General features: G+C 40.4%; 1 protein-coding gene across 1 annotated transcript in view; it reads right to left on the bottom strand.

The window, feature by feature from the left end:
• SPEF2 (sperm flagellar 2) overlaps window positions 1–26,967 on the bottom strand; it is a 93,497-nt gene that overhangs the window by 1,500 nt on the left and 65,030 nt on the right. The window contains 13 exon segments of the mRNA XM_054177824.1: window positions 6,089–6,211; window positions 6,343–6,525; window positions 8,309–8,357; window positions 8,575–8,625; window positions 10,850–11,016; window positions 11,730–11,819; window positions 14,108–14,290; window positions 16,689–16,795; window positions 23,371–23,543; window positions 24,034–24,211; window positions 24,242–24,450; window positions 24,537–24,754; window positions 24,859–26,027. Coding sequence (XP_054033799.1) covers window positions 6,089–6,211; window positions 6,343–6,525; window positions 8,309–8,357; window positions 8,575–8,625; window positions 10,850–11,016; window positions 11,730–11,819; window positions 14,108–14,290; window positions 16,689–16,795; window positions 23,371–23,543; window positions 24,034–24,211; window positions 24,242–24,450; window positions 24,537–24,754; window positions 24,859–26,027 — 2,900 coding nt within the window.

The raw sequence follows: 26,967 nt of genomic DNA, 5'->3' as shown, positions 1-26,967 counted from the left end.
AGTTGCCAAGCCTTTCCCCACAATATTTGAAAAGTCCTGGTAGTCAGGTGAAGTGCCTGGAGATTGGAAAAAGGGAAATTTTGTGCTCATTTTTAAGAAGGGTAATAAAAAGGACCCTGGAAATTACCAACCTCTCAGCCTTAGCTCTGTGACTATGAAGATCATGGAACAGATCTCAGATAACACACATGGAGGACAAGCAGGTGATTTGAGACAGCCAGCAAGGCTTCACCAAGAGCAAGTCCTGCCTCTCCAGCCTAGTGGCTTTTTACAATGGAGCCACTACATCAGTGGACAACAGAAGACCAAAAGAAGTTTTCTGTCTGTAAAGCATTTGACACAGGTTTCCTGCCTCCCCCCCGCCACAACCCCAAGATTCTTCTCTCTAAAGTGGAGAGATATGGATTTGATGGGTGAACAGTTCTGGGGATAAGGAATTGGTTAGATGGTCACATCCAGAGGGTAGTGGTTGACATCTTGATGTTCAGATGCAGACAGGTGACAAGTGGTGCCCCTCAGGAATCAATAGTGGGACCGTTGTTGTTCAATATCTTCATCCATGATACAGACCCTCAGCAAATTTGCTGATGATAGCAAGCTGAGTAGTGCTGTTGACATGACTGAAGAACACAGGCTGGAGAGGTTGGCTCAGCTGAATCTCATGAGGTCAACTAAGGTAAAGTATAAAGTCCTACACCTGGGTGAGGGCAGTCCTTGATACCAACACAGGGTGAGGAATGATGAGCTCAAGAACAGTCCTGCAGAAAAGAACCTGAAAGTACTGACCAACAAGAAGCTGGACATGAGCCAACGGTGATGACTTGGAGTCCAGCAGGCACACAGTATCCAGTGTGTCCATCAGGTAGAGAGAGGTGTGTGTCCCCCTCAGCTCTGGTGAGACCTCACTGTGGAGCTTTTGAGTCCTCAGCACAGGAAGCAGGGAGAGAAATTTCTGGGGAGACCTTATACCAATATTTCAGTATCTGAAGGAGACCTACAAGAATTCTGGGGAGGGACTGTTTACAAGGGCATGTAGCAATAGGATGAGAGGCAATGGTTTTAAATCAGAGTAGAATAGATTTAGATTAGACATTAGGAGGAAGTTCCTCACAATGAGGGCAAATTGCCCAGAGAAGTAGCTGGAGGCCCCATTCCTTGGAGACACTTAAGGTCAAACATGATGGGGCTGTAAGCAACCTGAGCTTGTTAAAGATGTCACTGCCCAACACAAGGGGGGTTGGACAAGAAGATCTTTGAGGGTCCCTTCCAACCAGTTGATTTCTATGAGTCTAGGACAGGTTCTGATGTCTCTGAGAGATGGACATCTCCAAACAGTGAGGCATTGTGACCATGTATCCCTTCACTGCTTATCTTGGGGTGCTCAATCTCACCTGCCTGGCTCATGCCTGCACTCCGTCTGAGCAAGACTTTGAAGTTTGGAGTGTTGTGCTCAAGGAGTGTTGGGCTCAAGGAGATGTTTGCTGCAGCTCTTGGTGTCTGAGCCACCAGAGAATTTTCCCCAGCCCTTCCTGGTTCAGGCAGCCAGGACATCCAGGAGGCAGACTCACAGGAGCAGAGGTGAGTTGGATGGGGGAACCTCACCCTGAGGAGTTGGGAGGGTTTTCTTCTCGAGGGGCCTGGGCATTTCTTACACCCCTCCCTGGACTAGCAAATGATGGTGGCTTCTCTTTCCGTTCCAGCGTGACATCCACTGCTGCAGTGCCGCTGACAGGGAGGGGGTCAACGTCCCCAGCTGCCCATAACCCACTGCAGGGCACAGAGAACATGGCCACAGAACCAGGGAACCGCTGTTCAATATGCCTGGACAGCTGGGAGGAGGCTGGCTACGTGGTGCCATGCCTCCACCAGTTCTGCTACCCATGCATCCTGCAGTGGGCTGAGAGCAAGCCTGAGTGCCCCCTCTGCAGGGGGAGGGTAAGCTCCATCTTGCACTCAGTGCAGGGAGATGATGACTTCAGGGAGCATGCCATCACACCAGCTGCAGCCCACGGGTCAGCAGAAGGAGCTCCTGGCCACCCAGCTGTCCATGGACTCGACTCTGCTGAGGCTGCCTGGCCAGCAGGCCCAAGGCCACTGCCCGTGGACAGGCACACAAGGAGGTTTGTTCTCTGCCTGACGGACGCCGTCGTACTCCTGTGCAGGGGAGAGCCTCGACGCCGGATGGGGCTCGGGGGCGCTGATGCTGCTGAAGAGCGGGAGGGTAGCCTCCGCGCCTCCGGAGGACGGTTCTCTGCCCCCAGCTCAGACCTACCGGGGGGTCCCAGCAGCACCCCCTCAGACCCCGGTCCCACTAACAGGGAGCGAGAAGCGCCAGAAGAGGATCGAGAGGAGGCTGTGCGCTACCGAAGCAGCCACCGACGCTCCTCTCAGCTAGCTGGGCGAGCCCGGAGGAGGAGGACCAGCCGCCCTGACAACCCTTCCCGGCCCCACTAGAGGCCACGTCGCCGTCAGTGACACGGGGGCTGGCTGGGCCGGCAGGTAGGGCTCAGGGGCTGGGTTCACCTGGGGACTGGCCTAAATGTAGTTATTTTGCAATAATGTTACACAATAAAGGCTTATAGCATACGCAAATTACGCTACACATGGCCTTTCTCATACAATCGTAGACTCACAGAATCATAGAATGGGTTGAGTTGGAAGGGACCTTAAAGATCATCTAGTTCCAGCTCCAGTGGACAGGGACACCTTCCACTAGATCATATTGCTCAAGGCTTCATCCACCCTGACCCTGAAAACTTCCCGGGAGGTGGCATCCACCACCTTCCTGGGCCACCTGCTCCAGTGTCTCACCACCCTTACTCTAAAGAATTGCTTTCTACTATCTGGTATAAATAGACACTGCTTGATCTGCAGCCCATTCCCTCTTGTCCTATCATTACAAGCGCTTGTAAAACATTCCTCTGCAGCTTTCTTTTAGGCCCCCTCCAGGTACTGGAAGGCTGCTGTAAGGTGACCCCAGAGCCTTCTCTTAACCATGCTGAACAGCCCAAAACTCTTGCAACAGGTCCTCAGAGCAGAGGTGCTCAGCCCTCTGATCATCTTTGTGCTGTGCCTGCAAGAGTCTCAGGATAGAAGGCAAAAATTTGTAGCAAGAAAAACTACCAAGCTTGAAGGAGACTCCTTAATAGAGCAACCTTAAGAGGCAAAACAAACAGTGAAAAAAAGCAGAATTGCTTGCTTCTTATGTCTGAATCAGTTGGTGTAATAAAAATGTTCTCTCATTTATTATTAATTTAATGAGAATTTCATTCAGAATGGATGTGAATTTTGAATACAAACACACACATTTAAGAGTAGCTTAATTATTCCAAAGGAATAAATTTAATCTACTCAGTGAAAAAAATGTTTTGATACTGGCAAGCCATTTGGAATTTCTGGTCAGGACTAGAAAGGCTTTTAATCTGGACAGAAAAGATCAGATGAAAAAATAATAGAATCTCCACATTTCTTAATTTGTTGGCATTTGTAATGAGAGCATCAGAAGGGTCATCATGTTGCCAGCTCCCTGGTATAGGAACTGAGAAAGCAAATTGCCTTCAGAATGAAATACATCTAACCTAAAAAAATATTTTTATCAGAGATATAGTGCCTGTTAAATGTGGTCATCAAGAGGTCAAATCAATCATGTTCCCTTACTCAAATGTAAAAACAAAAATAATGAACCCATTAGGCTATCTATATCATTTATAGCTTTCAGGAGACCATATTATTTTCCACTGCTTATAACTGCAGCGGTTGAATCATTTTAACCTTAGAAACCACACCCTAGTTTGCTATATTTATCTTGTAAAAGATCTCAACAGCACTGTGATTGAATTTAAATTTTAGGAAGATTTCTATAGTCTCAGGAGAACTTCTGAAAAAAAAATTTATTGCTGCTGAAAATATTGTTTCTTTACTCTGGGAATGTTTTGGGAAGAAAAATGTTCACCTGTTCACCAAATATAGAATTGTCAGAGGAAAACTGTTCCTGGAGCTTATGGGTTTTGCCCAGAATACTAACCCGCATTGAACGGTGGCCATTGGCTCTCAGTGCCTTTTTGCTGCTGAGTGTATTAATTTGCAATGAAGTTGAGTAAGGACTCATGGTCTTAGCTTTTCCTCAGTCAGAATTTGAAAGTAGTACCATGAGGAGCTGATTCCATTAATAAAACAGGAGCCTGTGTTTACCAGAACAGTCCAGGAATACAGAATCAGAGAATTGTTTCACTTGGAAAAGATCAAATCCAGCCATCAACCTAACACCACGTGGTTTTTTTGAAGATCTACAGGGATGGTGACTCCATCACCTTCCTCAGCAGCCCATTCCAATGCCTGACCCTTTCAGTACAGAGACTTTTCCTAATACCCAATCTAAACCTCCCTTGAGGCACTTGAGGCTATTTCTTCTCATTCTATTACTGCCTTAAACAGTCATGTGGCTGTGCAACGGACTTTTTCAAGCAGTTTCCTGTCCTAGAACTGAGGGGCCAGGAACTGGACACAGTATTCCATATGCTTGACTTTCACTAACAGTGATTATGACTGATATTTGAGTGCTGGGCTTCTTACACGAATAATTAGAATATAGTACATTACTCCTGGAGTAACATGTTATCTTATTCAGAGTTACAGTCTGTGGGACACTGTGTGTCCTTGGTCATGATCATTTCAAAGTTGTGAAGACTCTTCATGCTTGATCTTTGGGCATTGAAAGGCAATCATCTTTTCACCTCGTCTCACGCTATTTTCTTGTACCCTGTATATCACATATTTTTGCCATAGTTTGAATAATTTACATGGTTGATGCTTTGGCTCAAATTTGCTTTATATGCAACTGTTCTAATGCACATGTGCAGATAACAGGGAAGCTCTAGACTATGTCAGGGAAGAATCTCTGAACCTGTATAACCTCTGCATGCCTTTTTCTGCAGCCTGGTTGGTCTGGAATGGAATGTGTTCTACGTATCCCATAGTGTCTTGCAGCGTGATCCTGTTGGGAAGGTAAGTCAACCAAGTTCCTTCCTGTTGGTGAGGGGGAAAGCAGCATCACATCAGACAAGGCATTAGAAAGCCTGCAGGTAGCTATAGGCCAGCAAGATGGGTATTAAAAAAAATAGGTCAGATCACAGTGCAGTCTTTGATGGAAGGAGTTTGCACAGAAAATAAAACATAATGGCATGAGATTTAACACATCCAAGTGCTGGGTTCTGCACATTGGCCACAACAACCCCCTGCAGTGCTACAGGCTGGAGGCACAGTGGCTGGAGACCGGCCAGGCAGAGAGGGACCTGGGGGTACTGGTTGATAGTAGGCTGAACATGAGCCAGCAGTGTGCCCAGGCAGCCAGGAGGGCCAATGGCATCCTGGCCTGCATCAGGAACAGAGTGGCCAGCAGTAGCAGACCTCTGTACACTGCACTGGTTAGGCCGCATCTCGAGTACTGTGTCCAGTTCTGGGCCCCTCAGTTTAGGAAGGATGTTGACTTGCTGGAACGAGTCCAGAGAAGGGCAACAAAGTTGGTGAGGGGTTTGGAACACAAGCCCTATGAGGAGAGGCTGAGGGAGCTGGGGTTGCTTAGCCTGGAGAGGAGGAGACTCAGGGGTGACCTTATTGCTCTCTACAACTGCCTGAATGGACGTTGTAGACAGGTGAAGGTTGGTCTCTTCTCCCAGGCAACCAGCACCAGAACAAGAGGACATTGCCTCAAGCTGTGCCAGGGGAGGTTTAGGCTGGATGTTAGGAAGAAGTTCTACACAGAGAGAGTGATTGCCCTTTGGAATGGGCTGCCTGGGGAGGTGGTGGAGTCGCCATCACTGGAGGTTTTCAGGAGGAGACTTGATGGGGTGCTTGGTGCCATGGGTTAGTTGATTAGGTGGTGTTAGATGATAGGTTGGACGCGATGATCTTGAAGGTCTCTTCCAACCTGGTTTGTTCTATTCTAACTGGTGTGATCTGCAACCTGCTATATTGTATATTTAGCTCACACTGCAAATTGGGAGTACCTAAAGGAATAACAATTACATTTCTAGAATATTTTTAATTTCCATATGTGTACTTGAAAAACTTATTGGAAGGCTCTACTTACAGGAAGCTTGTATCCTTGATACCTGTTGATCAAGTCTTGGATGAAAGAGTGCTTCAAAAGGAGTGCAACTGGAATTGGTGACAGATCTTCAGTGCCTAATTGCTTGTATGTATTGGTGAAATGCTTTAAGGGAAGAAAGAAAAAAAGTGGTAATTTTGTGTTTTAAAAAAATTGTGGAAAAGCAAAGGTTGCAGCAGGTGTTTATTTAACACATAATGCAAGGTATAAAACCTTTGTTAAATCAAGCAGTCTACCTTATTATAGCTGACTTCCTTCTCCTGATTACTAAATCTATGATTATCTTCACATCCTCCAGTACAAAATATTTTGAGTAGAGTTTCCATTGAAATTATTCCTTCATGTGTGTAAATTGAGATTTCTTTTTCATCCTCTCTTAAAGTTTTCTTGTTTGCCTCTACATTGGTATATGCACAAGCCTAAGAAATTAAAGTGGAGGTAAAGTACTTAGTGGCAAATAGTCAGTTAGCAGGTCATCTGTTTCAGTTAGACATTCATTAAAAATCAGTGGATTATGTCTCCAAACTTCAGTAATTACAAAATAAAAATCATCAAACTCAAACAAAATTATCTACTGAAATATAGGATGAAGAAATAGAGCCTAAGAGTCCAAAAGTATCCATAATGTTAGCATTAGTAGAAATTTGATCAACAACTTTTCCCAAGAATGTGGCCAACTTTCCACTGAGAAATTAATTTTCTTCAGAGCCACAAAACATAAGAAATATGTAATAGTTACAAATTACTATACACTACCAAGAAGTTTTTGTTAGTATAAGGAGTAAAATTAATAACTGTAGATGTTCACATGAAAATAGCAGCTTTAAATTTCTAATCTTAAGGAGTCACTGCAAGAACTTGATTTCAGCTGAGAGTTAACACAAGCTCACCAGCTCTCCACAGAAAAAGATGCACACCAGCAAAAGGTGTGCAGCAATGTGGCTGAGCTGCAGGAGACAGTCAAAAGGCTGTGTAGTATCAAGGAGGCAGAAATGGAGATAGCTGGATTTGAGTGCAATCTGCACTGAACCCGCAGCCTATGGCCAAACAGTCCCAAACTCCTGTGTCAGCACACCTAGAAACAGAGGAAGCCAGCAATGGTGGGGAATGGCACACTGAGAGGGGAAGAACTATCAGGAAGAAGAAACCTCCCTCCAAACCTGAGGTAGCACTGCCAAAATGATTTATGGCACTGTAGAAACAATTTATGGCTCTGCAGACTGATGAGGGAAATGAGCCTGCATCTGGTTAAGTCCAGAGGCCCAAGTAAAGCAGCCAGACTGGATCCCTGCTGTAAAACAGCTCCAGCAACCAACAAAAAGCAATGGGTGATAGCAGTGACTCTTCTGAGCAGCACAGAGGCACCCATTTGCCATCCAAATCTGCAATCTAGAGAGCTGTGCTGCTGTTCAGCAACAAGCGCAAGGCCCTATGCCTGGGTTGGGACAACCCCAAGCACAAATACAGGCTGGGCAAGGAATGCCTTGAGAGAGGTATTGAGGAGAAGGACTCAAGGGTGTCAATTGATGAAAACCTTAACAGGAGCCAGCAATGTGAACTTGCAGCCCAGAAGGCCAACCATATCCCAGGCTGCAGCAAAAGAATTGTGACCAGCAGGATGAGGGAGGTGATTCTCCCCCTCTGCACTGCTCTTGTCAGACCCCACCTGGAGTACTGCATCCAGTTCTGGGGCCCCCAGCTGAAGCAGATCCAGAGGGGTGCCACAAAGATGATGAGAGGGCTGAGCACCTCTGCTCTGAGGACCTGCTGCAAGAGTTTTGGGCTGTTCAGCATGGTTAAGAGAAGGCTCTGGGGTCACCTTACAGCAGCCTTCCAGTACCTGGAGGGGCCCTAAAAGAAAGCTGCAGAGGAATGTTTTACAAGCGCTTGTAATGATAGGACAAGAGGGAATGGGCTGCAGATCAAGCAGTGTCTATTTATACCAGATAGTAGAAAGCAATTCTTCAGAGTAAGGGTGGTGAGACACTGGAGCAGGTTGCCCAGGAAGGTGGTGGATGCCACCTCCCGGGAAGTTTTCAGGGTCAGGGTGGATGAAGCCTTGAGCAATATGATCTAGTGGAAGGTGTCCCTGTCCACTGGAGCTGGAACTAGATGATCTTTAAGGTCCCTTCCAACTCAACCCGTTCTATGATTCTGTGAGTCTACGATTGTATGAGAAAGGCCATGTGTAGCGTAATTTACGTGTGCTATAAGGCAGCCATGAGGTACCTCTGTTGTGGTACTAGAGATGCTCAATGAGAAAAGCAAAAAAATAAAAAGTTCCACTGTAGAGATTTGTGGGTACAAAGGTGAGAAATGTCAAGTTTGTGTCACTGTGTAGACTAACCACTAACAACAGTAAAATATTACAATCAATTTTGCATTTAATTGAATGCAATATCCTCATTAAGGCAGAGAGACTGCTGAGATTCAGTGACATTTGTGCTGTGTGTCCTAGGCCTTAATACATGTCTGTTTCAACAGGAGCAATAGTCACTGATGAAATCTTTTCAGCACTCAACAGTGGAGATTACACAAACACCAGCACTTTGGATTTTTTTATCTCTCACCATACTAAATGTTTACATATATCTATAAAATATACACCACCATTTACAAAATTACTAAATGTTTAGTGTCTAAAATAAAAGCATCTTTGGTATATTAGTAAAAGTCAGAAAAGGCTCCAGAACATGTTTGCCTGATCAGCACACAATAGTAATATAGGGACAAGTTAAATTAGGTGGTGCTTTGTAAGTGCCTACATCTAAGGTGGCTGACTAAGGTTTATTACAAAACTTCTTTGAGATAAGCTGGATAGCTCTTCATATTCCCCTGAAGAATATTCCACTCAAAATATTTACTAGATTTCTAGAACTTGTATTGAGAACTGGAATATTTAGATCACATGTAAACAGCTACAGGTAGACAAAATTTTAGGTTCTTAATTTGGTGCTTGCAACACTTTAGATTCCTTTCTGCTTAATGGAGTTTGACTCAAACATGACAGGATACCAACTGATTAATTCGCTCTTTGCCCCCTTGTGGTTGTGGAGTATCCCGCATGAAATAACAGCTCTACTGAATGGTGAAAAACTCATTCACTTCAGTGGAACAGGATTTTATTTGGTCTCTTTTTTCCCTGTATTTAACATTACTGTTAAAGCGTACACATATGGAATAAGAGGCATAAGGTTTTCTATCAGTCCTGTAACTCTGAGCATGAACCTAAAGAAAATAAAATACCCTGCTATAAAATTAAAGGATATAAACATGCAAGATAGTAATTTAGTATCTTAGATCTTTAGATATTTCTAGGTTTCCAAAGGGCTCCTGAGGATGAATGAAGCACACAAACAGTCTGTATAATACACTGTGAGACATGCTTCAGACGTAGCATAGATTCACAGAGCCTACACATTGAGTGGGAAACTAAGCATCAGGAAATTCTCAGGTTCAGTGTGGTATACATGTTGTTTATCAGAGAAACATTGCTGATTCTAGATGGAAGGGAAATGTTTCCCTTCACCTGTGACTCACAGCTTAAAAAAGTCCTTGACACATAGGTGATAATGTTATTGCAGTTACAATTTTACAAAAGTCCCAACCGAACAGAGCAAACCACGAAGAAAACAATGAGGCAGAAAGAAAGCAGATTGTGTTGCTTTACATCCAGTGCTGTGAGAGTTAGAACTGTTCCCTGAAATGTGGAAACTAAATTCAGGTCTGCTGCACTTAATTGGGAGCATTCTGAGACAGGGAAATTGTCTTGTCCTTGGAGAAAAACTCTGTTGTACCAAATAAAAGCAGACATAGGAGAGTACAATAATCTATTTTGTCATTTGGAGTGATTAAAATTAATTACAAATACACAGAGTGTTCCAGTGCGTGGTAAGAGGATGTTCTTCCTTTACCATTTCTGCAAAGCAAAATTTTAAGTATTAGGGAAATGGTAGAGTCACTGTCATTGTGACAGTGTAGTGAAACATTTTATTATTTAGAAGGCTGACATTCTTCTGAGGTGTGCCTTTTTCTAAGGCGTGTATATGTATTTTTCACCTTTAAAAAAATGACATATGCCTTAATAATGAATAGCTGATCCAGGCAGTGCATTAATGGCAGTTTTGAGACTTTAGAAATAACAACACATTTCAGAAACACCAACAGTGTTCAAAAGCTTCATTTCAGGTGATGGTATGTTCATCATAGCTCTAAAAATAGTTAAAGCTATTATTTAATCTGAAACTAATTACTAATACTCCTGATTTACAAGTACACCAAAATACTAGAAAATAACAACAAAGTTGTACATGCTTGTAAATACCTGAGAGAAACGTAGTGGAAACGAAAATAAGACCATCAATAATACCAGGTTTTATATGATCAAATAGCAATACCGTAACTCACACTGTTGTCTAATTTGTGGGAACTGAGAGTTGGACTTATTGTCTAGGCTTCAGTTAAATAATATGATCTATTCTATTCATCTATACAAGGAGTAGTTACCAGTAACTTTCATTATTATTTGCCAAGCATATTTACAGACTTTTGGAAGCATATTTTTGAGCTTTATTGTCAAAGCCAGTGAAACTATCTGTAGAGTTCCCATAAAGTCAGTGGGGCTACTTGTAAGGACTAGATCTCCCCAGGATTAAAAAAAAATACACAAAAGTCTAGTTTATTTATACTTTGCAAGTGCTACTACTATTCTATAATATTTTACTGTAATGTTTTACCACACGTGGAAGAGAAGCTTCTTCTTTTCTCTCAATATGTATTCCAGCAGCAACACTAAGGGCCCTGTAAACGCCTTCAACTGGATCAGGATGGAAGGCAAAATAAAGTAGCATCTCAGTATAGTTGAGCAGAGGAGGATCTTTGCTGGTATCAGCAAATACACTGAAAAAAAACTGTAGAAGGACAAAAAATACCTAAATTAATTTCTGCACGTGGAATTCAATCAAGTACAAATCAAATACTGTAGGGAAAAGGATTGAAGTAATTACTGCTGACATTATAGTGATAATGCAGTGATACTATATTTTAAGATGTGTTGAGGCTGTGTAAATCAAGATAAACGAGAATCATCTGAGTCACTGAAGGAAACAGAAATTGTAGTATTTTCTAGATTGAGGACTTTCACAGAAGAAAGAGAAATGAATAAAATCTTGTATCATGACAAATCAGTCCAAACCTTTTTTGTTTATCAGATCACACTCTTATCTCCCTCTTACATGCAGATTCCCATGACCTTGGATTCAGAGATTATTTGGCCCCCATTCTTTATAAAGCTGCTTACTGTGTAGAAATAGAAAGCTGGTTACTGTGTAGAAAAATTAATGCAGTTCAAAGAGGACAGAAATAATTAAGTCTTTCTGAGTAGATTTTGATTTAGAATACTGAAGTATAATTCCCAGATTTCTTTTGACTTTATTTCTAGCTTTGAGGGTTTTATACATGGAAGGATATTCTGAAGCACCACCTGACCTCAAAAAACACTGAAGCATTGCAGCAGCTATGGGGAAAAAGGAAAAAAAAAGAAGACCCAAGAGACTTTTGAATGAGACCACTCAGGTTAGAGTAGTGAGAGGTGTCTTCAAATTACTCATGTTTTTGAAGTTACCTGTAGGAGATGTCTTAGCCTATCTAAAGGCAAAGGTTCTGTGCAACTTTCTGTTATGCCTAGATCGTGGCCATTGAACCATAAGCTGACCTGATTAAAAGAGGAGAAAAAAAAGTAATTTATTTTCACATACTAAAATAAAGTAGGGTTTTATGCTTTGTAGTCATTTAATAGACAGATTACTAAGAGTTGAATTCCTGAGCTTAATCTGACTGAATTTCTTATAAATATACAATGACATCTGACTAATTAATTAGCTACTTGTACTTCGTAACAGGTACTTTGGAAATTACTGAAAATGGAGTGTGACAGAAGTGACTCTCTGCTCTTGAGAAAAGTTAAAATTAACTAGATTAGTGTAAACCTACACTGCCAAGAAGCAGAATACGTGTGTGCTAGTTTCTTCATTTAAAATTATCCTTTTATCCATAGATTTTCTCCTGTCTGTACTTTTGGAAGACACTGTCCACACACTTCAGTATAATGAAGGACAGCGGCCTGGCCTGTCTTTTCCCATGCATGCCAGCTTCCATCAAGAAAACCAAATGTTTTGTAATGCCTACAGAGCTGTGCCTAAATTAGAATTACTCAGAACTGATCCTCCAATATTAGACCCCAACCACCCCAGCCTCCCGGAAATATCATCTGGACCACACCTTCTGAAACAGGATGATTAAGAACAGACTGCCTGCAGAAAAAATCACTTGCTTGAAAGCAGCCTGTGGCAGGCCACTGGCGGGCCAGGCTGAGCAAACATTTCAGCATGGGTGACTGGGTACTATTACCTAAGGGGGTGCTCCCTAGCACTGTGCAGCTTGTTAGTACAGGTGCAGATAGAGAGGCCAGCTAGGGCACCTCAAATTCCCACTTCTTCCTGTTATTCTAAATTAATATTGCTTGCCATTGCTTCTTGTTAAGACAGTAAAATAAAATTTTTTATGATGTTTTGAATGTGTGTAAGTCTCAGTACTAGACTGGGAATAGATTTTGTTTCCATTTTCATTGAAAGATTTGTAACAATTGAAAAAAACCCCCGCAGTATATTCGCTGTTAGATTATTAGACTCATACAGATTATTTCAAATACTTGGAAATCTTCTTGAATAACAGATGTTAATGAGAGTGCAATGGCCTCTTCCTGTTGACATTAAACTCAAATGCTGTAGAAGAAGTCATACATTTTACTACCAACAATCCTTTACCGCATTTCAGGTGAATTACTACACTCTTGGTTACAGAAAATAGTGTGCTAATATTATGTGTTTTCTTTCCAAGATGAAACAATGAAATAGGACAAAATAGGGAGCCCCAAGAGATTTTCAGAGAGGGGAAGAAACGTTTTTCTGCTAGTTTTTCTGCTTTTTGTTCTGAAAGGAGGGAAGCAGGTGTTGGTCTCAGAAGTAACTACTGATAGAATGAGAAGAAATGGCCTTAAATTGTGCCAGGGGAGGTTTAGATTGGATATTAGTAAAAAATTCTTTACTGAGTGTTCAGAAATTGGAACAAGCTACTCACTGAGGTTGTGGAGTTGCCTTCCCTGGAGGTGTTCAAAAAGTATGGTGCTTCAGTATAGTTTAGTGGTCAAGGTAGTTGGGTTATATTTGGACTGAATGATCTTAAAGGTCTTTTCCAACCTAAATAATTCCATGATTCTATGATACCTCGTAGGTATAGGCACATATATTTATGATATATGTGGCTTGTATGCATTAAATATGGCTCATATGTATTAAAAGAGTGAACCAGCAGTCATTCCAAGATTAATAATTCAAAGTAAAAGCAAGTGAACATTTAATTAGCAGGATTCCCCTAAATAAGAAAAATAAAGGTCTAGTTATTAATCGTTCATGAATCTTGCTTCCTAAAACACCTTGCTGAAAGATGTGATAGTTCTAATAGAAATTGTCTTTAAAGAAAATAATAAAGGATTTTAAAATTTACTTTGTATGCAAGGCCTGGAAAACATTCTAATTTCCAAAAATTCCTCATTGGAAACATTCTGGAAATTTTTAATTGGAGCTGGTGAGCCCAAACTAAAATATGTATTTCTATTTGGAGCAAAATTTTGTCTTTTAGATACAGTGTTAAACAAGTTGATACTAGCCAAAGTGCTCACAGAGTAGTTTCTTGAGAACAGGATGGACTTTCACTTGAAATTAATTTATGGACAAAGCAGCAAATGGAAGTAAAAAGTAAGCTTAATTATCCTTACTTGTGAAACTGTGGATAATACAGATATTAGGCTTTCAGTTTCCTGAGGACAATTTTCCTCTCAACTCTCAAAGCATTTGTATTTCAGTCCCAATTTCTGAATGTGAATAAATACAACAATCTATGATTCAATTCTGATAGTTTTACAAAAGAGAGAGGAATTATAACCTGCATATAGTCTTCCTGTGTAACAAAGCCTGATGCAGTCACATCTAGAGACTTAAAGCTACGTAGTGTCTTGAGAAGCTGTGTCACAGATGGCACTGGCCACGGCTGTGCTGCTGCCAGCAAGAACCTGCGCCAGTCAGTCAGTCCCGAGTTCACTGTGAATGCGGATGCCAAATTTTGTAACTATAAAAACAAAAGAATAAATATTGTCAAATACTCACACATAAACATGCTTCTTCTGTATGCTCTGTATCCCTATGTATTTTCCCTGGTTTGGATATGTACCATTAAATAAAACAGGCCACAGACCACTGTCCATCACTAAGGCCAACTGGTGTGTGCAATTGGTATTCCTCTCAATAAATACCCCCACTCCCTATGTAGGGGTCCATATCTAAACTGCCTATGAGATAATAGCCCCTGGTATGTGCAACATCTGAACCTTGCTCTATCACTAAGAACTGAGCTGCTGATTTAACAGCCATGGCCTGTGCCATGGGCTGGTTTTGCTTAATCTTAGAGGTGTCCATCACATGGCTCTTCCTTGCTCCAGCATTATTTTCAATTAGAAAAACGTAGCAGCAGAAAAGCTGCCCTGTTGTTTGCTGCAGATACCTTTTTATGCCACTGAAGACATTGCATATAGATAGCTGAGCAGGGTGAATAACACAAAGAGGAGAACACATGTGAAGACTTTAGATACAGCATTGCAAAGGCTGTATCTGATAAAGGGAGCAAACTAACTGTGTTCATTTCTGCACTTTTTGTGCAGTGAGATCCTACTATGGACCTCTCTCCCTTGCCACATGTCCAGATTCTCTTGCAGAGGGAAGTGTCTGGTTTGCTCCAGACTGACGTTCAAGAAGGAAGGAATGTGTTTACGGGAATAAGGACCTAGGGAAAGACAGAGAGAGAGACAATTTGATAATGGTGTAGATGTTGTCAGCCCTGACATTGGCAGGTACAGTACTGCTTATTATAATTTGAAAGCTTAATTGAAATTCTATTACGATACAAAATGGTGAGTTCAGTTCAGAACAGCTTGTGCAGAATAAATTTATATTTAGCTTATGCTTAACTCATTTCCTTTTGTACATAAATTCCTGCTTTGACTATAAATTTCAAAGTCTCATTTTAAATTTATAATTTATAATACCATTTATTTTAAATGGTGCTTCTAAGGAAGGGAAATTCTGCATTAAAGTACAAATAGTAATTATAAGCACTCAAAGTTCTCAAAAAATAAAGAGCATGGGATGCATGCACATGTGGTCTATTAATAAAAACATTTGACTCATAGTTTTCCCCATATAATCAATTTCTTGTGCTAAGATTAGATTTTTATATACTGATGATGAAATCTGTGCCTAGTCCTCAGTACACTGAGCGGGAAACCATCACTCACAAACTTTAAAATGGCTTACTCATGCAGTTTTGATGTTTTGGCCCTGGCTGGGGACCAGATGTCCACCAAAGCCACTTTATCACTCCTTTTCTTAGGTGGACAAGGGAGAGGGAAGACAGGGGCCATGGGCCAAGACAGGAGATGTTTAATAAAGCAAAGGCAAAAGCAAAAGCAAGAATAAACAAAAATGTTATTCTCTACTTCCCATCGGCAGACGATGCCTGACTTCTTCCGGGGAATCAGGGCTTCAAAATGCATAGCAGTTGTTCCAGAGGACAGATACCATCACCAAATGCTCCTGTACTTCCTTCTTCCCCTTAGTTTTGCTATGTGAGCTGACATCATATGGCATGGAATACCCTTCTGGTCAGTTTGGGTCAACTGTCCTGGCCGTGTCCCCTCCCAGAATCTTGCCACTCCTCAACTTACTGTTTGTTGGGAAATGTTGGAAAAGCACAGCCTTGGTGCTATGTGAGCACTGCTCAGCAGTGTCCAAACCACTGCTGCATTATCAACACCCTTCCAGCTACCACTGCAAAACACAGCACTAGAAAACATGCTATGGGTAGGGCTAACTCATCTTGGACAAACCCAATACAGCACTTCATCTGCGTGAAGGACATTTAATAAAGATGTTTCACTCATACAAAATCCAATTAAAAACAAAATGTGGATCATGGCTTACTGTCAGAAATAATTATTAAAATATCCTAAACCAAGTAAAACTTTTCATCCCATAGGCTTACCAGCAATATCTGAAAGTAAAATTAATCAGATAACTCAGTGATGGAAAATGTGGAAAGAGTAAATTATGCTCTTTTGTGTTGCTAAATCTGAAAATCTTGGATAAACAATTTAAACTTCAGAATTTATTCTTATTTATGTCTTGGAATGAAGAACATAAAATCTTATTTTAACTTCTGGAAATGAATTTTCAATGGTGTCCAAGGAACTGAAATAATTTGAAAATTGTAAATAAACAGAGTGCTGACAAAAGCATTTTATTGGTGGCACAGCAGCTTCCAGTATCTTTCTTTCATGAAAGTGAAGAATTTGAAGGAAAAACAGATTATGCCCTGTGATAGTTATACTCTTAACTTTATCATAGCAAGGGCAATGCTGCAACTCCCATGCAAACTAATACTTCAGCTGAAATGAAAATAAGGGTTAACTTACATCTGGAGTTGTTAAGTTCATCCATGCATCAGGAAGGCAATTTGTTCCAAAATTGAAATGAGTCAAATCATTTAAAATGTCAATAAATACTTTCTTTGGTATAAAACCTAATAAAACAAAGTCAAGATTGGGAAACAAAAAAAAAAAGGAAAAATGACATTTACCATTTTTAGTAGCATTCTTTTCTAAAGGAAAATTGTTTGTTTTCTTTTTAATAGTCATATGGTGAAATATTAATTTTTGCAGTTATGTACTATTGATAGTGCTAATACCTTTCAAGCCAAACATAAGATTTTCTCATTTAAAACAAATCATGTGTGGCCTGTCTAATGCAAAATAGCACTATGCACTCCGGTTCTTTTGATACTTGTCCTGATCTGCATTGTGGTCACTAACTCATCTTCACACAGTCTGCCACACCAGCAGCTGAGTAGCTCAAAAATACCAATCACACACTAGTTCTGAGTATTGAATACCTACCAACCTTTTGTTTCGCTGTGCTCTATTTTCACCAGTCACAGATCTCTACTCTTTCAAGCAAGCTTATGTTAGAGAACAGGATGGAAAACACAGACCAGTTTCTGATAAACTTTGAAACAAAAGTGAATTGCTTAAAAAGCTTCTCAGAACTGGATTGTGGGAGTTATCAGAGGGACCTCGTTGCAGATTTGCAGAGGGACCGCGACCGACTGGACAGATGGGCAGAGTCTAATGGCATGGCATATAACAAGTCCAAGTGCCAGGTGCTGCACTTTGGCCACGGCAACCCCATGCAGAGCTACAGGCTGGGGTCAGAGTGGCTGGAGAGTTGCCAAGCAGAGAGGGATCTGGGGGTGATGATTGACAGCCACCTAAACATGAGCCAGCAGTGTGCCCAGGTGGCCAAGAGGGCCAATGGCATCCTGGCCTGTATTAGGAATAGTGTGGCCAGCAGGAGCAGGGAGGTCATTGTGCCCCTGTACACTGCATTGGTTAGGCCACACCTTGAGTACTGTGTCCAGTTCTGGGCCCCTCAGTTTAAGAAGGACATTGAGACACTTGAACGTGTCCAGAGAAGGGCAACAAGGCTGGGGAGAGGCCTTGAGCACAAGCCCTATGAGGAGAGGCTGAGGGAGATGGGATTGTTTAGCCTGGAGAAGAGAAGGATCAGGGGTGACCTTATTGCCCTCTACAACTACCTGAAAGGTGGTTGTAGCCAGGAAGGGGTTGGTCTCTTCTCCCAGGCAACCAGCACCAGAACAAGGGGACACAGTCTCAAGCTGTGCCAGGGGAGGATTAGACTCGTGAGGAAAAAGTTCTTCACCGAGCGAGTCATTCGTCATTGGAATGTGCTGCCCAGGGAGGTGGTGGAGTCGCCGTCCCTGGAGGTGTTCAAGGGGAGATTGGACGTGGCACTTGGTGCCATGGTCTAGTTGTGGGGTCTGTTGGGACAGGTTGGACTTGATGATCCTTGGTGTCTCTTCCAACCTTGGTTATACTGTGATACTGTGATACTGTGATCAATAACTCCATTAATTTTATTTTAAAGAAATAATAAAATAAAAATAAATAAGTGCAACAAACCCTATTTGTACTTTAAAATTGGTATGGATTTGCTTATAAGCAAATAGAAAGTTCAAAATTCACGCACAGTATTAAACCACAACATCATGAATGACAGAATTTAATGTACAGATATGAATCTTTTCTTTCAAAAATAGCCTTTGCTGGCTCAGTGAGGATAGTAACAGCAAGTTAAAATAAGTTTCAAATTATCTAAATTCTGAGACACAAAGCCTACTGTGTCAGGTTATGATCAATTCCATAGCATCAAAAGAGGTAGTTTTCAGATTACCTTTAAATGCAAACACAATCAGCGAAACATCTGAAGTGCTTTTCTTCTTTTTTCCTTTATACAGGCAAGCATCTTTTACTTTCAAAAAGGAATAGTTGTGCACATTCTATGGCTAATATTATTTTTCAGGTGGAACAGTGAAGTGAAATTGGTTATGAAGAAAGGTTTAAGTGGTAGGAATATTAAGAATGTATTTCAATATTGATTTCACAATGTCAATATTCAGAAGTTGTCAGTTTCAATTAACAGTATACAATCTCTGTAGACCTGTTTGCCACCAGTCAGGAAAAATGGTGGTGATGCTCTCAGCACATCTTAGTACAGCTGAGAAATAGACATATCTAGCCACGGAGAAAAGAGAGGGGGAACCATATTTGGGAAGCTTAAAGTCTGCTGGGACAGAAAGAAGGCAGGCACAAACACCTGGTCTTGAAGAATTTTGTCCTGCATCAATTTCAGCACGAAAGCAAAAGCTGGCAAATGCACTAGCAGATGGGTATCAGTGCTCTAATGTCACCTCTTGATGGTTTTGGGTTTCCTACTTTGAGAAAGAACATCTTTAAAAAATCCTGTGGGTCAGACTGCTTAATAAAGCACTGTGGATTGCTGTAACCAGAGAATTGTGAACAGAGAATTTTATTTTGATGGGAATTTCAAGACAGATGATTTCCCTATAGTAGTAAAGCCTACATTGCATTGGGAGACTTCAAAGCAGATGCAGTGAAACAGGTAACTTCTAATTGGTTTGTAGGGAGAATATGCTATAGTCCACTCAGGAGCCAGAAAAACTTTATGTTAAAATAATTGGAAGTTTTGTCCATCACATTTGCAGTTTCAAATTGTTGTCTAGTGCTTTACCATGAAAATCCCAGCTATCATAGTTTGTATTGCATGTTTTACTGGTCAACAACTTTATTGATGGTCTGGACGAGGGGATAGAGTCCATCATCAGTAAGTTTGCATATGAGACCAAGCTGGGGGATTGTGTAGTAACACAAGTGTAGTGATACTTTTACTTGGAAGAGATAGCAGGCATTTTGCAAAAAAATAAAAACAGAATTCAAAAGAACTTATTTCAGTAAAGCATTTGACACCACCTGCCACAGCATCCTTGCAGCTGGAGGTTCTCATCCCCCTCTACTACGGCCTGGTGAGGCTGCATCTAGAATATTGTGTCCAGTTCTGGGCCTCTCAGTTCAAGAAGGACAGGGAACTGCTTGAAAGAATCCAGCACAGAGCCACAAAACTGATTAAGGGAATGGAACATCTTCTCTATGAGGAGAGACTGACAGAGCTGGGGCTCTTTAGATTGGAGGAGACTAAGGGTTTACCTCATGTTTTATAACTATGAAAAAGATGAGTGCCAAGAGGATGGAGCCAGGCTCTTCTCGGTGATGCCCAATGACAGGACAAGGGGCAATGAGTGGAAGTTGAGGCTTAGGAAGTTCCATGTAAACATGAGGAAAAATTTTTCACTGTGAGGGTGACAGAACTCTGGAACAGGCTGCCATGGGGGTTTGTGGAGTCTCCCTCTCTGGAGATATTCAAAACTCAACTGGATGTATTCCTGTGTGTTCTGGGGTAGGTGGTCCTGCTCTGGCAGGGGGGCTGGACTAGTTGATCTTTCAAGGTCCCTTCCAGCCCCTAACATTCTGTGATTCTGTGAAAGATATTGAACAAGTGGTAAGATGGGCAAGATCAGTAAGTAAATTTCACTGGAAACCATTCAAAGTATTACTTGAAGAAAAAGAGGAAACAAATGAATACATTTATTGCACTGCAGATAAACCAGGAAAAGCCTTAAAGCACATTGGAGAATATTACAGAATCACAGAATTGTTTAGGTTAGAAGAGACCCAAGTCCAACCATCAACCCACTGCCACCATGGCCATTAAACCATGTCTCCAGGTGCCATGCCAAACCCCCCTGTATGTCATCCCAAGAAGAACAATTCTTAACATGAATATTCATGCGTTTATTAACTGTCTAAGCAATAAAGATTGAAACACAAGCAACACCCAAAGCCCCCCCCATCTTAGAATTAAATGTGAATTCTGCAAATTGAGGAGATAGTCTAGGATAAAAAAGACAACATTGCACAAGAGAAAATGTGAAGTGTCACACTGGGCTGAAATAATGACCTGCCTAAATGTCACAATGGGAATCTGACTGACAAACAAGATTTCTGCAGAAAAGGCTCTAGGAATGATGGCAGATTACAATATCATCAGAAAGTACATGGGAAAAAAATCCTTGCATTCTTTTCAGCTATTAAGCTTCTGCTGGCATCCAATTTTGGAATTTGCAGATCTAGAAGCATGTATGGAGACAAACAAGGGCCAAGAATAAAGCATTGAGAATCATCACAGGCTTAGAAAATGTAATCTAAGGAAGATTGTGAGAAAACATGACAGCAATTTTCCTGTTGAAACTTAGTGTTACAAAGAGGGCAGGGACAAACCCCTCCCCATAACTGCAGGCAGGAAGAATGATAAGAAATAAAATTTATTTGCAGCAAAAATATGAGACAATAGTAAACCCCTATATAATTAGAAGGACACCAAGGAAAACAAACCACACATCCTACAGTGGACTGCTTAAAAATCTTCTCAAAGAGACAGAGGGGCAAATATTGGATACAGATTTTCTGACTAAACTTGATCTCATTTTTAGACAATGATGACTTCTCAATATCCCTTTATAACTATTTTTTGCTATACTAAGATTTTGCTATTGTTTTTCCAAGAGCACTGTATCCGTTACCTTCAACCCTAATACTAAAAACATGATGTTGCCATTGTGCATTGTGCATTGTGGAGGTTAGGAGGAAGTTTTACACAGAGAGAGTGATTGCCCACTGGAATGGGCTGCCTGAGGAGGTGGTGGGGTCGCCGACACTGGGGGTGTTCAGGGCGAGGCTTGACAGGATGCTTGGTTGTATGGTTTAATTGATTAGGTGGTGTCGGATGATAGGTTGGACATGATGATCTCGAAGGTCTCTTCCAACCTGGTTGGTTAATTCTATTCTATATTGGTGACTTCAGTGGTTTAGATTCTAAATATACTTTCATTCATTACTTTAGGACTTGTCTTCTTCCATTAAGCATTCTGGGGGCATATTTTCAAACTTTTTCTAAACTCATCATATTTAAAATCTTTCCATTTGAAAACTTGGAGCAGAAACCCTTCCTATTATGTGACTTAAGAGAAAACCATAGAATCATAGAATGCATTTCTTTGGAAGGGACCTCTAGAGGTCATGTAGTCCAGCCCAAAAATCCTTAGAATTAGCAATGCCACATATCCTGTTACTTATCAGGTAAAGTCTAATTAAATGCTGTTATCTAAGAAATCACAAATGAAGATATTTCAATGACAGATCTTTTATAATCAATTGTATAATGCACAGTACTTCTCTCTTTTCCTTATCCCTACAGATTAACTCTATTTGATAAGACTAACATACTTAAATGAGGCTTGCATGCAGAACTTACTCTTTCTCTGACATACTATTTAGACCTAGAAGTAGCATAAATATATATATATGAGACACACAAAAGAGGCTATTTGTGTGGGTACGTGTGTGTGCATGTAGTATATCTTCTGTAATTAACGGAGTAAATTACCTCACATTTATTTCTCCCTAATTATTTCTATTTCATCTTCATCACTGTTGGAAGAAGGGTTACTAATTATTTCCTTCTAGCTATCTTTTGAAATACTGGCTTTTCCCTTGATGGTAGAAATATATTCTGCTGTTATGCTTTGCCTTGATTGGAAATTATCAAGTAGCAATTTGCATGTGGAGCATGTAGAATGATGAAATGACAAAACCAGAGACCTCTCTGAAAAATTCTCATTCTCAGCTCCTAGATTAAAAGTCAAGATACACTGTTCTTACAGCAAACCTTACAGATACTTTTACAGGGAAAAAAAGGTGGACCAAGCAGTGATGTATGTAAGTCATATACTGCATGTAAGAGTATTTCTATGGGAACATTGATTTGTGCAGCTAATAGTCAGCAATGGAAAGAGGGTCTGTTCTGCTTGTATAGGAAACTCTGCTGAGTATAAGCTTGACAAAAATCTGTGAAAAGTTCATGTTAAACCTTATCCACATGAGAATAACAAATAGCAACACACACATATTGGAGAAAAGGTATGACTCAAAATTTTCATAGGCTACAGAGGACAAGTAACAATTTGACAGAAATAATGAGCTGATATTCTGCACATTTATCAAAAATAATAAATCAAGATTTTCAGAATCAGTGAATCTTCTTCAACTGTTGATGCCTGATAGTGAGATGACAATTAACTCCAGGGGTTGTAATTTATTATAACTTGGGTAAATGCAATAAATTAGATAGAAGTTCAGAGTCATTCCTTTGCCCCCATGTTGCCAATCTAATAATGTACTCCATTATTTTTGTTCATTGGCTTCAGATTTGCAGGAGTCAGGTACGCATGGGGAAATGTAAACATCTACTGGTGATTCAGCAGTGAGCATAAAGAAAGGTAATGTTGTAACATTAGAATGCATGATGATAAAAATGTAAATGTTTATACTTACTAACCCTGCAAGTTATTCTGTTAAACTGTCTGTGCACAATACAAGGAGACTGTTAAACAAAAACTAACAATTTTCATCTAGCTAACTCCACAAAGACCTTCAAGGCAAACTCAGAGGTGTAATCTTGTCTTTCTTTTATCATCATATCACTTTCCTGAAGTCTTCTATTTCTCTGCCAAGTAGCATTCCACATATGAATAGCTTTCAGGGTGGGCAGTGTCTCCTTTTTTTGATATCTGCAGAGTTCATCTGAATTACCAAAGATTCATCATACTTAGTTTAGCATGCAAATGCATCATGATCAGTTTGATTTGACTGAAGACTTTATCTGTTTCTGAGCTTGCTGCCAAAGTCAGGATCAGATCTTCCAATGTCAGGCTGTTGGGATATTTCTTTGAATAATCTAAGCTCACTGAACCCCCTGTCAGAGTCTGGATGTTCTGAAATCTAAAAAGCATAATAAGAAGTATGATTATAACGATCACAAAATGTATTTACATAATACTTCTCAGTAAATAATAGAATAGAATAGAATAGAATTAACCAGGTTGGAAGAGACCTTCGAGATCATCGTGTCCAACCTATCATCCGACACCACCTAATCAACTAAACCATACAACCAAGCATCCTGTCAAGCCTCGCCCTGAACACCCCCAGCGACGGCGACCCCACCACCTCCTCAGGCAGCCCATTCCAGTGGGCAATCACTCTCTCTATGTAAAACTTCCTCCTAACCTCCAGCCTAAACCTCCCCTGACGCAGCCTGAGACTGTGTCCTCTTGTTCTGGTACTGGTTGCCTGGGAGAAGAGACCAACCCCCACCTCACTACAACCCCCCTTCAGGTAGTTGTAGAGAGCAATAAGGTCACCCCTGAGTCTCCTCTTCTCCAGACTAAGCAACCCCAGCTCCCTCAATCTCTCCTCATAGTTTTATTACCTGTTATATAGATCTAATTTCAGCATGCTCCATTCAGTTTCTACTTCACGTATTTTCATAATAGCAGCTTCTAGTTCGACTTCATAATGTCTAATCAAGAGAGACACTTCTTTTTCACCAAATTCTGTAAGAGAGGCAACAGAAGAATATTTTTATGCTTTTAAAAAATTTACAATTACTACAAATAGCCACTATCACAGTTCCATACCTTGTTTCATTTTTTCAGTGCATATTTTAAAACTTCCAGCAATGGTAGCTCTCAAAATATCTTGACTTGCATCACAAAAACAATTAGGTAGCCTCTTCACCAAATTACTTAGTACTTCGGTTTGTACTGCTGAAATATTTCTATTGCCCATAAGCATGTATTCATGAAAATGCTGAACAGTCTCCATCAGGCATTCCTTTGGACCAGCTCTGAAAGATACAGAATACAAACCAATATACAATACTATTTTACTGTATTTTAAGAGATAACAGTTTCATTGTTAGAAATGCCAGACCTTGTTTGATACATCTGTAGTGTTTCCAACACTGACTGCATGGTCTCAAATACATCTGCAATGAAGGCATTGTGATACAGCACAGTGTGTGACAGAATATTGAGGACATCGATGATATCCAACACAAAGTGAGAAAACTTTGCTGTCTCCATTCTCAGAAGGAGGTGTAAAAGGAGTTTGACTCTCTGCCTGTTTGAAGCTCTTGAATCTCTTTCAATCTGGAAAACAATACAGAAAAAGAAAGTGTCAGTTATGTGGACCAAAATTATCCATAGCAATTATTTTTTTTCCTGGTGTTACATGTGACTTTTAAGTGATTTACCTTACTCAGATGTAGAACAGTGGCAGGATAAACTTCAAGGAGAATGTGGAGAGCTCTTTGCAGATGAGGAAACCACTGGAAGCCTCCAATGAAAGAAGGAACAGCTGAGCGTAACTCAATGGCTTCATATGTGGCTTTGAGATTATTCTTATTTAGAGATGAGTTATGACAAACATGGTATGTATTTCTCAAGGCATTGCCTAAGATGTTGTAGAGCTGAACATTTTTCAGTGCTCCTTTGTAAGCCATCTTTAGGTGTTGAGCAAAACAATTCGCAGACTGTACACATGGCTGAATTTCCCTCAGTTTAGTTCCTTTGCTATTTTCTGCTACCATGACATCTTTTCTATTGCTTCCAAATCCAACTAATTTTCTTGACCTGTCTTCGCTTGCCCGACTGAGCTGAAAATTCATTTGCATTGAATTTTTTGTAGCTGAGGTGTCCATTTTTTTAACAGGTTGCACTCCAACAATCTGGCAATGTATTTTTCCAAAGAGTATGCAGATAACTGCCACTACTTTGAGTACATTGTCCATGAATCTGTCACTAATAGCAAAAAAGAATTTACATTTATCCAGTTGCTCTTTCAAAGCCCTTCCTTCTGCTTCAGCAGTAAGACGTATAATTGTTCTTGTCAACTTGTCATTTCTAAATACAGAACCAAGCTTCACTCCTTTCTTATCAGCTAGTTTGCACATGCAGTCATGGTCTGCAAAGGGATGACCAGATTTAGCAATAACATGGTATGTTCTAAAAATATTTTCTACTCTGCCTAATGCTATGGAGTTCATGGTCTTCAACATCTGCTCAGCAGAAGCTGTATCTGGAGAAGCAGTACTGGCAGCTTCCATGCAGGTAGCCCAGGCATGAGCTTCACTACTCTGGTGTGTATTTATAAATTCAAGTTTGAAGTCATCAGTGCCAGAACAAAAATTATGAATATTTTCCCCTAAATCCACATTATGCTTACGACATGGTGCACAAAACATCATTCCTTTTTCATCATCATATTTTAACCAGGAGTATTTTGTTAACCATATTTTTGGAAACTGGTGATTCCTCTTTGTTCTCTGATGTTCCAAATCTTTCTTCTCTTTCCCTCTGTCACCATCTTCTCTCTTGCTAGAGGAATTACTCTTGCTTTTAAATTGCTTCAATGCTCTTATGGCTATAATTTAAAAAGAAACAACTAAATATAAAATAGTTTTTGCTTCATAAATTATCAATTCTTTTTTTCTTTATTCATCTGCATTTGCTTTGTTAATTTTGGACTACATTGTGATTTGAAATAAACAGCCTTAAAAAACAAGGAAAACAGATCTACTAATAAATCACTTGGAGGCTACCCAAAACACTTCTAAGAAAAATTCCATTTTGACTTCAATTGCTTTTTGACCACCATGAGTCTGATACAATATGCTACCTGTAAAGTACAGCAGCATCAATACCATTTTTGAAGCAGACAAAAACAGAGGTAGTGGAACTCATAATGGTCTTTCAGAAAGAATGTCTCCAGAAGACAATATCAAAGTCACAAATCTATTATGATGCCCACTACACCTGTAAATACATAATCAAATACCTGCTATAAGCCTGCATAAGCTGTTCTACAGCATCTGTAAGATGACCTATCTTCTTAAAATATATTTATCTGCAAAATTATATTTTTACTGCTTTGAAAAAGAATTGTACAACCTTCACATCTTGTTCTCAAAGTGAAAACATCCTTAAATGGCTGAGATTGCTCTCAGTATTATTTTCCCAAATTGTTCTCAAGATTGACATTCTTGCGTTTTGTAGGAGCAAACTGTATGAGATGATGTTTTGGGAAACTCTCTCTTGAGCTCACAGATCTTGTAGTTTTAGTAAGTAATGTAATGGTTCTTTTAGTGCACTGTTACCATAAGATTACAGCTCAGAAAACAAAGCAGTCAAATAGTGAAGACAAATTCCATGCAGAACTGAGGCAATAAAATTAGAAATCTGTTCACTGGGAAACAGCAGAAGTTAAGCACTGAGGAAGGACATAAGAACAATCTGACTCCCCATAATCTCTATTTTGATGTGTACATCAAGAGACAAAATTAACAATTACATTAAGCTGATCA

This window comes from Dryobates pubescens, chromosome Z, assembly GCF_014839835.1.
Source record: "Dryobates pubescens isolate bDryPub1 chromosome Z, bDryPub1.pri, whole genome shotgun sequence".
NCBI lineage: Eukaryota > Metazoa > Chordata > Aves > Piciformes > Picidae > Dryobates > Dryobates pubescens.
This window is presented reverse-complemented; position numbering and strand designations above follow the sequence as displayed.